The sequence below is a fragment of the Neoarius graeffei genome, chromosome 26 (genome assembly GCF_027579695.1).
Source record: "Neoarius graeffei isolate fNeoGra1 chromosome 26, fNeoGra1.pri, whole genome shotgun sequence".
NCBI lineage: Eukaryota > Metazoa > Chordata > Actinopteri > Siluriformes > Ariidae > Neoarius > Neoarius graeffei.
In genome coordinates, this window is record NC_083594.1 from 2,258,751 (window position 1) to 2,272,575 (window position 13,825).

The following is a 13,825-nucleotide window of genomic DNA, read 5'->3' on the forward strand; positions in this document are numbered from 1 at the left end:
ACATAGGCCACACCTCCTTCACAGTAACAGACACACAGGCCACACCTCTTTCACTGGGACTGACAAGCACATAGGCCACACCTCCTTCACGGTAACGGACACACAGGCCACACCTCCTTCATGGTAATGGACACACAGGCCACACCTCCTTCAGTGGGACTGACAAGCACATAGGCCACAGCTCCTTCACAGTAACGAACACACAAGCCACACCTCCTTCAGTGGGACTGACAAGCACATAGGCCACACCTCCTTCACGGTAACGGACACACAGGCCACATCTCCTTCACGGTAATGGACACACAGGCCACACCTCCTTCAGTGGGACTGACAAGCACATAGGCCACAGCTCCTTCACAGTAACGAACACACAAGCCACACCTCCTTCAGTGGGACTGACAAGCGCATAGGCCACACGTCCTTCACGGTAACGGACACACAGGCCACACCTCCTTCACGGTAACGGACACACAGGCCACACCTTCACTGGGACTGCCTGCACTACTCTAGATATAACGTTACCGTAAGATTTTACGTTAGCAGAACGTTTCCTGAATGTTACTACTGGAGGAACTTTTCCTGATGCTTTTCCATTCTGTCAAGTTTCCTTTTACCTGTTTAACTGTTTTTAAACTTCTGTGAACATCCCTGCAACTTTTGTCACAGGAACGTGAACATGTTCGCACAACATTAGCGTAAAAATTCATTTTTCTGAACTTTAAAGTGAACCGAGGCAAACTGTGAAAGGAATTAATTTATAAAAGACTCTAACCATCATTACAATAATGTTCATGTGAGATGTTAGTGTAAAGCAGATATCTTCAAGTGAGACAGTAGCAGAAGTGTGTGTGTGTGTGTGTGTGTGTGTGTGTGTGTGTGTGTGTGTGTGTGTGTGTGTGTGTGTGTGTGTAATCTGTTGATGCACACATTGTTTTTGTGCTGTTTACTGAAAACCATTTCCTCTTCAGGAGGACAAAAGCTCAGAGGTTAATGATCGTCTTTACCGTTTCTCAAATCCTGCTGAGGAAACGAAATCCTTTTTTTTCCTTTCCTACTGTCAGGAAGTGCTTATGTGCTTATGGAAGAGCATGACGTGTTTAGTCAGATAATGTGATTTTCCTCTGGGTGCATCTCACTGAACTTCCAGTCCCACCAGCACCACCAGCCTGAGGGGAGTTCAGCCATTTATTCAAACTTTTTCACATTTTAGCAGAAATGTAAGTAAAGCCATCAATATTTAGTTATTTTTTAAAACACACACACACACACACACACACACACACACACACAAACTGTGTAATGATGTATCATTCTTTATTTACTTACTTTACTTACATTTGTTGTCATTAAAGAGCGAACTCGGCTAATTGACGGAAGGTTTTCTGAAAGATGAGAAAAAATAGAAAATATGTCGAATATTTCTTCGAACAATTTTAGAACTCTTAGAATAGAAAATGTTCAAATATGTCGAAAATATTTAAATTGATTGCATTGTTGAATTTATACTAATCGTTCTGTAATCAGTGAGAAAGATTAAGGCAGAAATCGTGTTTATTTTTTTAACTTTCTTTCCACTTAAAAATGCGTTCTCGTTACAAATCAGGAAATGGTTATATATTAAATCTAGAATTAAACAAAGAGCTTTTTTATGGCTTAAAATATCACATAATTTATTAAGTTAACTCAGTATTTATAGAAGTAATTCCTTCACACACTTTCTTATATACTGTACAGTTGAACATAAATAAATAAATTATTATTTAAAAATGTAAATGATCAGCCTTTTTAACTAATAGCTTAAGCAATAAAGTTTGTCAGGAATTTTGTTTTCTTTTAAAAATCAGACACGACTTTGCAAATTTGGATGTTGTGATCTGGAACTGTATTATTTGTTTGGGTTTTTTTTGTTTTTTTGTTTTGTTTAAGGGATTAACACTTAATGCTGATTGGCTAAAACCTACTTATGATAATCATTCTTTTTACTCAACACTCCTGTGATTTTTCATTCGGAGAATGTTCTTTTTTTGTTTGTTTGTTTTGTGTTTATGATTTTTTTTTATTTTTGAACATACTATACTTTCTGCTATAATTACAGATCATTTACATAAAACTGCAGCACTGAAGTGTCCGGTATGCAGCGACAGATGGATGTAAACGCAGTAGAGAGTTTATTTCAGACAAATCCAAATCCACAAAGGCAGAGTCAGTAAACAGGCAATACTCAGGCGAGACACAAACAGGATATCATAATATTAATATTAATCATATCAAATATATGTTAGTTCAACAATATTATTACTATTACTACTACTACTACTACTAATTATTATTATTATTATTATTATTATTATTATTATACTTCATATTTTACTCAGCCTCAAGGCTGCAAAATTCTTCATTGTTATTACAAGTAGAAAACAATTACATGTTAAATCATATAATCAAATGCCTTCTTCATTAATTTAACTATAATCCAGAGCTCTGTTTAGATGAGAATCAACAGAAAGAAAATCTGTTGTTGATCATAACATTTTCCCCCACAGATGTTGCAAATTCAAATATATTTATTTAATAATGTCAGTCAACTTCTTCTTTGATTCAGGAGCTTGGTAGCAAATTTGAATTTCCCTCCGGGGATTAATAAAGTAATTCTGATTCTGATTCTAAACAAGGCTGCTACCAACCACAGTCAAAAAGATAATAATTAAAGGTGAATAATGTTGTTGAATGCAAACGTATATTTAAACATATGCTACAAATTAAACATATGATAAAATAATAAATGTGATTTCTGCCAGTGATATGTAAACATGAGGTTTGATTGACACGAGGTTTTTGTGTGTGTTGGAGAGTCTTGAGTTTGTTTAAAATGCTGTGAGTTTGTATGTTTGGACAGATGGAAAGTGACTACAATGAGACGGAGTTGTTCCTCGACCACTGCACCATCAAAGTGGATTTGGAGTCTCGGCGTATCGGAATGTTCCTGCTCCATCTGTTCATGTTCATCGTGGGATTGAGCATGAATCTAACGGTCGTGTGGGTAAACTGGCAGAGACGCCACACACGTAACACCGTGATATTCTGCATCCTCAACATGGGCGTGGCCGACACCATGCTGATGCTCATCTTACCCACCATCATGCTGGAAGTTGCTCTGGATCACGTTTGGCTTTGGGGTGATTTCCTGTGCCGCTTTACAAATTTAATGATCATGGTTAACATCCATGCTAGCTCATTTTTCCTAGCATATATCTCTGTCGAGCGCTATCTGTCCCTGGTACGTGGATCAGCACCAAAAACAATGGCCATGTCAGAAAAATGCAAGAGGAACATAATTTGTGTGGCCCTGTGGACTTTTGCGTTGTTTATAGGCTTGTTAGAAACGGTACACGTTCAAGTTTTAGGATCGGATGAACCGGGATGTTTCTTGATGCCTGAACATGACTACGAGAAGTGGTTCAGCACTCTTGTTATTATCCAGTTTTTGGTGCAGTATTTAATACCGGCTGGGATTATGGTGACCTTTAACACGCTAACAGCCCGAGTGCTGAGATCATCTGCTGATGTTCAGATCAGTAACACCAACGACATTTGGTTCCTGCACGTTTATTCCTCTGTTTTTATCATTTGCTTCCTTCCATTTCACCTGACCATGATCATCATCCTGATGGAGGTGATGCACTTTAATTTATTTGACTGCAACACACTCGAGCAGCTCTTTTTCTCCTACGCTGTAGTGAGAACAATCACGTTACTCCACTGCTTGGCCAATCCCATCCTTTACAGTTTTCTAAGCAGGAGCTTCCGCAGCAAGCTTACTAACCTCATTTTGAGCCATTTGCCTCAAGACGTTGTTGCTAATCGAGGAACGGATCAACATGCTAATCAAGTTGATGGTAAAGGAAATGGAGGAAAGTTAAACAATATGACTGAAAACAACACCAGCCAATCAGATGGAGGACCATAAGGGGAAAAAAAGAACAGACTGGTTCAGACTGAAAGTTAGAAACGCATAAATCAGAAAAAATTACCATACACTATGTTTAATGAGAATTATGTACAGTTACATTAGAAATATTAATCATATGTACAGTTAGATATTAAATTTTGTAACATAGACACGAGTGTTTTATTGGGAAATACTGTACGCCACTCGCATTTTTCATACGAACTACATCCAGGACACTGAGTCATATATTTTCCAAAATCTTCACTTGTGAGGAAATCGATGAGTTGTTTTGATAAATTTGGGGACTTTTTGTTTGTAAATGTGTTGATATCTCATCTCATTATCTCTAGCTGCTTTATCCTGTTCTACAGGGTCACGGGCGGGCTGGATCATATCCCAGCTGACTACGGGCGAAAGGCGGGGTTCACCCTGGACAAGTCGCCAGGTCATCACAGGGCTGACACATAGACACAGACAACCATTCACACTCACATTCACACCTACGCTCAATTTAGAGTCACCAGTTAACCTAACCTGCATGTCTTTGGACTGTGGGGGAAACCGGAGCACCCGGAGGAAACCCACGCGGACACGGGGAGAACATGCAAACTCCACACAGAAAGGCCCTCGCCGGCCCCGGGGCTCGAACCCGGACCTTCTTGCTGTGAGGCGACAGCGCTAACCACTACACCACCGTGCCGCCCTGTGTTGATATCATAAAAAGAAAATCACATGTTGGCTTGAAGATATGAAGTTTATCTTCTTGTGTTGAAAAACTCACATTTTTCATATGAAATACATCGCAGATTTGAGAGACATATTTAAATAATATTGTCTGGCTTTTTTTCGTGGTCTATCAGATATATTCCATTCAGCGAGCATGATACTGAACGATTTGATGATGAGTAGCTAAATGGAATATATCTGGTAAACTACAAAAAAGCCAGCTGATATTATTATTATTATTATTATTATTATTATTATTATTATTATTATTATTATACATTCCTTTTGGGTGTTCAACACATCTTTCTCTTTCAAAATTCTCTCAAAATCTTCCGTATTTAATGAAGCAAACCTGGCGGCCGGGGCGGCACGGTGGTGTAGTGGTTAGCGCTGTTGCCTCACAGCAAGAAGGTCCGGGTTCGAGCCCCGTGGCCGGTGAGGGCCTTTCTGTGTGGAGTTTGCATGTTCTCCCCGTGTCCGCGTGGGTTTCCTCCGGGTGCTCCGGTTTCCCCCACAGTCCAAAGACATGCAGGTTAGGTTAACTGGTGACTCTAAATTGAGCGTAGGTGTGAATGTGAGTGTGAATGGTTGTCTGTGTCTATGTGTCAGCCCTGTGATGACCTGGCGACTTGTCCAGGGTGTACCCCGCCTTTTGCCCGTAGTCAGCTGGGATAGGATCCAGCTCGCCTGCGACCCTGTAGAACAGGATAAAGCGGCTACAGATAATGATGAGATGTTCAACGCTCATTCTCCATTGGGTAGAGTGATGTAATACACATAGGATAAGCGATATGCTAACAATATTGCATGCTATCAAACCAAATGAATGAAACCTGCTAGAAGGGAATAGAACACATTTTTATTCCATCAAAAAAGTCTCCTGCATGGATAATAATTCATATCTTTGCGCCAATGTGTAATATGCTCTCTATATACAATATATCCAAATTTACAGCTAAAATTAGACATATGTGACCAGAAGATGATTAAAGATGTCTTATGGAGAATATTAAAGTGTGTTATGTCCAGACACTGCTAATAAGTAACAAGCTAGCAGATGTCACAAATCAAATGGGTTCTTATATTTGATATTTGTGATGTACTTTACTGTATGTATAAATATTTCTGTACACACATTATTATAACATCCTGTAATGAATCCTCCGGACACTAGGATGCACTGTTTTCAAATTCAAATGTCTGAATGCACAGTTGTAAATACTGTAGTTGTGTCATAACTGCTTCAAATAGTAGATTATCCTCCTTAGGCCATGAACTGCAGCCTGAGCATCTCAACATCGAACTCATTACGAATAAAATTACCTGCAATAATTTTAACAGAAAGAAAAAAATCTGTTGCTCGGTGTAGTCTGTATTTTCCCCAGTAATCAGATCGAGTCATACACAATGTTTATATGTAAATATTTACAGAAATGACTCATTGGTATGAAATAAAGGCTACTTTATGATTCAATACTGCATGTTGTACAGTAAAAATTTAAAATTAAACAGTAAAGTTTTCAAAACAGAACAGTCGTACCGTCAGTACTTGATACTCTTATAACTTTTAATTTGCTGTTTTATAATCTTTTTCATTTGTCTCAGAGTGCAGTCTGTGCACGATTTGTGCACTACATGTGAATATAAAGTTCACTATCGGGCTGAAAGATCTCGAATCAAAACACTATAATAAAAAGGGCACTGTGAGCACATGACTAACACCATGCAGAAACAAAGCCTGGGGTTTCTGATGCAACTGACGAATGAATTCAGTTCTCACCATCGCGTACATTAGTGACGGCTTTCATCAAATATCTATGACCAATAACTGTTCAGAAAAATATATACTGTATAAATGAAATGTCGATTTCACTTCTGGGCTTCATCGTTGTGTAGCATAACAAATCAATGTTACAGTTGTGTGTGACAGGAGAGGCGTTCGAACATTGTACACTTTGTCTTAATGTAGTTACTGTGGGAAATCTATGCTAGTTTAGTTTAGTTTACTGTAATTTGTCACAAAAAATATATACACAAATTTACATATAATAAAAAAAAAACCATAACAATAGTAAAGCGTGACCGGAGAGACGAACAGGGCGGAGCCCCAATTGCAACGTATCCCCTAAGCTCAAAAGAGTATATATTTAAAAAAAAATCATACAGGGATTAAAATTAAACTTACATAATAAATTAAGTAGTGCTGTCAAGCGATTAAAATATTTAATCGCGATTAATGTCGCAACTGTCATAGTTAACTCGCGATTAATTGCAATTTAATCGCACATTTTTGTCACATGAAAAACCATTGTAATTCTCTTATCAGCATAAAAATGTGAATGGGCTTGCTTTGTACCAATGTTTTTTTTTTTATTGCAAAGCATAACACGTCTTGACACAGCCACTGCAAAGTGAAACCTAAGCCGAGCACCGGGGCTAGCAAAAGAACCATGAGTGAAGTGATCTACTGCTTGAGTTAGTCTACAACTCTAATCAGAGAGACAGGTTACACAGTGACGGTAGGCTTGACATGCTTGATTATAATATAAAGTACACTATTATATTAACTTTAAGTTGTTCGTTGATAAATATTGCATTGAATCTGATCTTTACTGTTTCAGCTCACTTAACACATTTTGTACTTTTATACTTTCTGCCTGTTGATGCGTCGCGCTGTCCAATCAGAGGCGGCCAAATTTGCATATTACAGGAAGGATTTCTGGGATAGCATTGAGTTTACAGTTCAGAGGGATCTGGCTTCTTAAAACTGAATAAATATTTAAAAAGAGCCAAATGAGCCAGTCTTTTGAACGGCTCTTTTCAAAGAACGGATCACAAAGATGCGGATCCCATCAAAGAGCCATAAATCCCATCTCTACTAGCGCGCCCTGCCCGCGCTGATTCCTTGGGGGGGGGGGGGGAGGAGGGCAGAGGACTCTGGCTGTGCGGGGCGTGGCATTACAGTCTAGCTGCTATCGTTTTTCTAAGCAAAGTCTCTGTTCCAAGTTCCTGGCAATTTCAAAAGCTTATGAAAAACCTACATCATGTCACAGAGCGTTAATCTCGCAATAAAAAAATTATCGCCGTTAAAATTGAGTCAAGTTAACGAGTTAATAACGCGACATTTTTGACAGCACTAAAATTAAGAGAAAAAAAGGAAGTATACATAATAATTGACAAATCATGGCGGGCTATAGGTTTGTAGTAAACCTCTAAAGTGGTTGTTTAGATGGATTCTAAACCACAAGAGATCCTGGCTAGACTTAAGTATATTAGGTAAGCTATTCCACAACTTAACAATCCTAGGAAAATAGCTATTACAGTAGCATTCCTGATTGTGCCTAGAAATTAGGTCAAAGTTGGCTTGATGAAAATTACGGGTATTATAATGCCGAGTGGCAGTTTGAATGAAACGTCCAAAATTACTAGTAACAATCCCAGTTTTATACTTAAACAGGAGAACTAAATCATGCATTTGTCTACGAAAATCAAGAGGTAGTAAGTTAAGCTGGACTAATCTATTAATATAACTGACTTCTCTTGGAGGATAGTTCAATATGAATTTAGTGGCACGCCTGAATGTTCTCTATCAGTCTGCGATGCTTTACTGAATAAGGTGACCACACACTTGATGAATATTCTAGTAACGGCCTGACAAGCGCCGTATATAACAACTTTCTCGTCTGGACGTCACGAATGTCCCTGCCACACAGCCTCTTCACTAGCCCAAGTACCCTATTCGCCTTCGCACACATCTGCTCAATATGACTATTCCATGTGCAGTTGCCAGAGCCAGATACGCCCAAATCAGAGGTTTCAGGAGAGTACAATAATACTTCCTCGCCAAGATGATATGTGTTGAGGGGCCTTCTACAAGATCTTCGCTTGGACATACGCAAAACTTTACATTTAGTGGTGTTAAATGTCATCCTATGATCACTGCTCCATAAATGTAAACCATCTAGGTCAGACTGCAACAAGGCCGGAGAACTTACAGAGTCTATAGGCTGGTAAAGTTTGCTGTCATCCGCAAAGAGATACAGATATACGAAAACATTTATTCCTTCTTTATTGTCTTTCAGGTGACAAAAATGGACATATACTGTATATCAGTTCAAATTACAGCGCTGTGCAAAAGTCTTAGGCTCCCATTTTTTACTACAAACATTGTTATAGATTTTTATTTTATGACTTCAGTACAAAATAAAAGTTTCCCAAACATTAGTTTTCCAGCACAAAATTAAACGTTACAGAAAGATGTTCGCACGTCAGGACAGAAAACAATGAATTAGGTCAGAGACACTTTTCAGACAAAAACAAACGTAATGAAGGCTGCTGCTGCAAAAATAAGAAGCGAGTGCGACAAAGTGTCCAGAAGAACTGAAGCTGGTTCTGTAAGATTTCTGCAAGTAAAATGTAAACATACAGCTCAGTTCCTTATGAACCTGCACACAGCGTACCTGAGACGAAGCAAATTATCGTCACACCAAATACTGACTTTGTTTCATTTATTACTGTTTACTGCTCTTTATAGTATTTTTTAAAATATAGACACTTTTAATTTCATTATTTCTGAAGGCGGGGCGGCACAGTGGTGTAGTGGTTAGCGCTGTCGCCTCACAGCAAGAAGGTCCGGGTTTGAGCCCCGTGGCCGGCGAGGGCCTTTCTGTGCGGAGTTTGCATGTTCTCCCCGTGTCCGCGTGGGTTTCCTCCGGGTGCTCCGGTTTCCCCCACAGTCCAAAGACATGCAGGTTAGGTTAACTGGTGACTCTAAATTGAGCGTAGGTGTGAATGTGAGTGTGAATGGTTGTCTGTGTCTATGTGTCAGCCCTGTGATGACCTGGCGACTTGTCCAGGGTGAACCCCGCCTTTCGCCCGTAGTCAGCTGGGATAGGATCCAGCTCGCCTGCAACCCTGTAGAACAGGATAAAGCAGTTAGAGATAATGAGATGAGATGAGATTTCTGAAGGCATCTTTTCTCTACAGCATTTCTTTGCATGTGTCTAAGACTTTTGTACAGAACTGTTCATCAGAATGTGGATCTGTAATTAATACACAGTCCTTATAAATAGTGTTGTAGTCGAAACCCCTAAACTGAGATCAAGTCATGACCAAGAGCAGAGACCGTCAAGACCCAGAGTTTGAAGGGTTGAGCTCAAGTCAAGACCGAGACCAAGGCAGGGCGAGACCGAGTCAAGACCAGAACCAGACCAGTGGGTGTGAAGGGGGTGGGGGAGGGGTGATGGCTGTTAACAGGAAGAAAATTTTAAATTAGTAATGAATGACGTTATTGGTTGCATTTGAAGCAGGAAGTTTTATATCCAATCACAGTAACAATGTTAACAAATAAATCAGACAATTTAATGAAGTCTCCACAGTTGTGGTCTTGACCAGTTTTGAAATAAAATCCTGAGTCTCTACATCCGAGACCGAGACAAGACCCAGTAACACTGTGGTTGATTCCGAGACGAGGCTGAGATCTTCACAAAGCAATCTCGAGACTGGTCTTGAGTATTCTTGGGTTTCAGTCACGTGACTTTTCTTAGTGATTTCACTTCGGGTAAAATAGCTGGTGGTCGAGCAAACCAAAATGGCTGCCGTAGTGCAAACAACTAGCGATAACTTATCAGAGTACGCTCGTAATCTAGAAGCCACTGCTGGCTTTAGATATATTCAGAAGATTGCTATGTGCAATGGAATCGACCCCTACAGTCTGGGGAAGAAGGATTTGTCATAGGATCTGGAAAACTACCTTTCAGTTGAGTTCCCCGACGTCTCGAACTATCTGGTGTTGCAGACGTCCTTCTACACCACAAAACAGATGAAAGCATGGAAGAGTACAGAGGCTTACAGCTTTTTTGTATGTGGCTGGGTAAAGGACCTCGGGATCAAATCATTGCTGAATGAATCCTGGATTGTTTTTGCCCGTGTGTGTTTGTTTTTTTAAGCTTTTCGTTCACGTCTTTACAACGAAGCGCTGCAAGTTGAAGTTTAAACAAACAACAGTTCGCTTGATTCTTACTTGTGTTGGCTCTTATCTCTCAGCTAAATCATTCACAAAGATCATCAGAAACCCCTTTAAAGACCTGGATCTTATGCCGCTTTTCCACTACCAACGCGGCTGAGTCGGGCTGAGCCGTGCCGTGCTGAGTTGGGCTGAGTCGAGCTGAGCGGGGCTGCTGGAGTTGCATTTCGACAACAAGCGCGCTGAACCGTGCTGGCTGGAAGTGGGTGGACACATTGGGTGGAGTTAGCAAAAGTGGGTGGACGTCAGGTGATGTCGTTAGGCGGCGCAAACAGTGACATCAGTGATCTTTTAAGCGGTAGTCTCACGACCCGGAGAGTAAACAATAAACATGGAGGACATGGAGTCGTTAGTGTTGCTGGTCTTGGTGCTGTGGCTTGTTGTCACCGACAACGCCAACAGATACTGGCAAGAGCGTATAGATGAGGCGAGGCGCATAAGGCTTCATAATTCTCGTAATTCGTAATTCTCCTTCTTCCGGGTTTACAGTGTTTAGAGATCCCAGCGTGCTCGCGGGGCATGTGTGGGCATGTGAGGACACTCCTCCTCACCAATCAGTGCACAGGGGAGTGTCTCCTCACGCCCCTAGCCCCACTCGGCTCGGTTTGGCTCACTTCAGCCCCACTCCAAAACCGTGCGAGTTTTGGGGGCTGAGCAGGGCTGAAGCGAGCTGAGTCGTGCTGTTCTTAGATAGTCGAAACGCGAGCCGTGTCGGACTGAAGTGAGCTGAAGCGAGCTGAAGTGAGCTGAAAAAGGGTAGTGGAAAAGGGCCATTAGTTAAACGAGACGGAGAAGTGATTAGGGCGCATTGTGACTGTACGGCTGGGGAAGAATTTTGTCGTGACCTTCATGCATATGGACTTTGTGAGGAGGAAACAAAGAAACAGCTGGGGACTTTAGCACTTCGTGACTAAAAAAAGTACTGTAAAATAATGACACATAGCAAACACTAAAGCCTCACTCACAACCCACTGTACGGGCTGCTACGGGTGGTCTACGGTAAAAAATTTGGCAAAACCGTGCTTGAGACTTGCACGACACTTGCGTGTGTTCAGCGTCATAGAAGGTCACAGACTGCCAGTGGAGACTTTTGGTCCTGCACATGCAAATTCTACAGGTCTTGCGACAAATCAAGAACGCATACACTACGTACAGGACCCGTACTCTTTTTGTACACCTGAACCAAGTCAGCAGCGCGGCTAGTAGGGGCTTTTTGCGATGACAGTAAGATGCACAAGTGATGCAAGGTCATTGTATGAGTGACGTGCCGTATTCCACACTTGTTATTTGTGTGGCACGCAAGACAGAAGTGCATCTCACTTTCTACCCCTATGTGTGGTGTACACGCAGTGCACACGACCTGCACGCGACACAAGGGGCAAGACTCTGGGTATATATATTGGGGAGGAAGCAAGGAACTGATTGTGTAACATGTAGCATTGTAGAAAGGAAGAAGACCACCTCATTTGCTGTTTTTATTTGAGTGTATGCTAATTTACCATGCAAACGTCAAATAATAAAACATGAGTATAAGGGAATAACGCATTTTATTACACTGTAAAAAATCCCAACTAAATCGCCCAACAGTTTGAGCACTGAAACACACTCTGACTCCAAGCTGCTGTCCTGCTCCTGCTGAGTGATGGGACGGGGTGTCGGGATGTCCTTGTCCTCATCACTGAGCATGGCGCAATGACCTGACAGCGATGATGGGATTGCACTGTCCTCATTTCTGGGCGTCGTTAACTGAAACATACTTGAAAATCAGCTTATATAATATTAATTACATAAGCATATAGATACTGAAATGAATGTTTAAAGCGTGTGTATTTACCTGTGGAAATCCCTCTGGCGGGGTGCTGTGCCTTCTGCCGGCTTGAAGGCAAACTTCTCCCTGTCCATGCAGGGCTCGCCGGTGCTGCTACCATCATCAAATTCTTCCTCCTCCTCCCCCTCTGCTGTTTCAGGCTGGGTTACTTCACTTTTGCTCGCTTCTTCTTGGGTCCCATTTTCTAAACTTTGAACTGAAAATTTTTCCCGCGAAGTATCCAATGTTCTTCAGCCGAAAGACAGATGCAGAATGCTGCAGACACGCTGGTTTTATACCCACTCCTGGCTTGCGTCACACACAAGTTATGAGTGACTGTCACGTGCTAATCACATGCGTCACGCATGCTTCACAAGTGTAGCCTGTACTTGTAGCACAGGAAACTGGTAAAATGCAAGTCACATGCACTCCACACTCACTGAACATGCACTGATCATGTGCGTCAGATATACGCTTTCCACGGGCTAATGGTGCTATTTTTCCCACGCCTCGAGGAAGTCAGGCATGCAATCTGTACTTGACAAGTACTTTGCCCGGACTCTTCCCCCAAACTTTTCCCCGGGTTCACCGTGACCCTGCGGCACGTCTGCGAGCTACCAAACCGTGCGACCCGTGTGTGTCCAAAACACTTTCAGTGGGTTGTGAGTGCAGCTTAAGGACAGAGCTGAGAGGGAAATACAAACCTTTCACCCAGTGATCACTGCAAACTTGAGCATGCTTCGCCCCGGCTCCCTTCGCTTTCACTGAGAGGTTCACTGAAAAGCCACCTTCCTCCACGCCTTTTTGTGAAATCCTATGTTCATTCACCCTTTTTTATTAGTTCACGGGGAACCCTGAAGAAACTTTTATCAATTTCACGGTTTGATTGATTCAAACAACGCAAGTGTAAGGCGTTTTTCATGTGAGCGATGCACCTTGTCCGTATAAACACTTTGTCGACTGAGCTTTCGTAGACCACCAGATAAAGTTTTGAATAATTAATAAGGCGGATGTGACGTCACGTAAAACCCAGCAATTGAGTACAACGTTACTTACAAGTAGACCTAATAATTCTCTGCTGAACAGAGTGAAGTCATAAACATTAGTGTTACAGTAAAAATCCTCACAACTAATTACGAGTAAATATATTTAGTAAACATTTCCTTTGTGTCTTCTAAACAGTTGAAGTTGTTGTACACATGGAACTTGGAACAGAAAGAAACTGAGATTATGACGTACAGGAACTGAGCTGGAGTCCCTTACATCAGTGGCAGAGCAAAGGGCCCTGAGCAAACTGCTCTTAATCATGGGAAACGTT

The 13,825-nt window shown here is 41.3% G+C and overlaps 1 protein-coding gene across 1 annotated transcript; it reads left to right on the plus strand.

Annotated features, from left to right (window-relative positions):
- The first annotated feature begins 1,160 nt into the window (after positions 1-1,160).
- LOC132873983 (G-protein coupled receptor 182-like) lies at positions 1,161-4,310 on the plus strand. Its single transcript, XM_060909836.1, has 2 exons — positions 1,161-1,217; positions 2,897-4,310. The coding sequence occupies exon 2, from the start codon at positions 2,897-2,899 to the stop codon at positions 3,965-3,967; it is 1,071 nt and encodes a 356-aa protein (XP_060765819.1). The 5' UTR covers positions 1,161-1,217; the 3' UTR covers positions 3,968-4,310.
- The last annotated feature ends 9,515 nt before the right edge of the window (positions 4,311-13,825 follow it).

Bases quoted from the DNA above. Each gene is read 5' to 3' on its own strand.
- LOC132873983 (XM_060909836.1), top strand. From the start codon at position 2,897: ATGGAAAGTGACTACAATGAGACGGAGTTGTTCCTCGACCACTGCACC.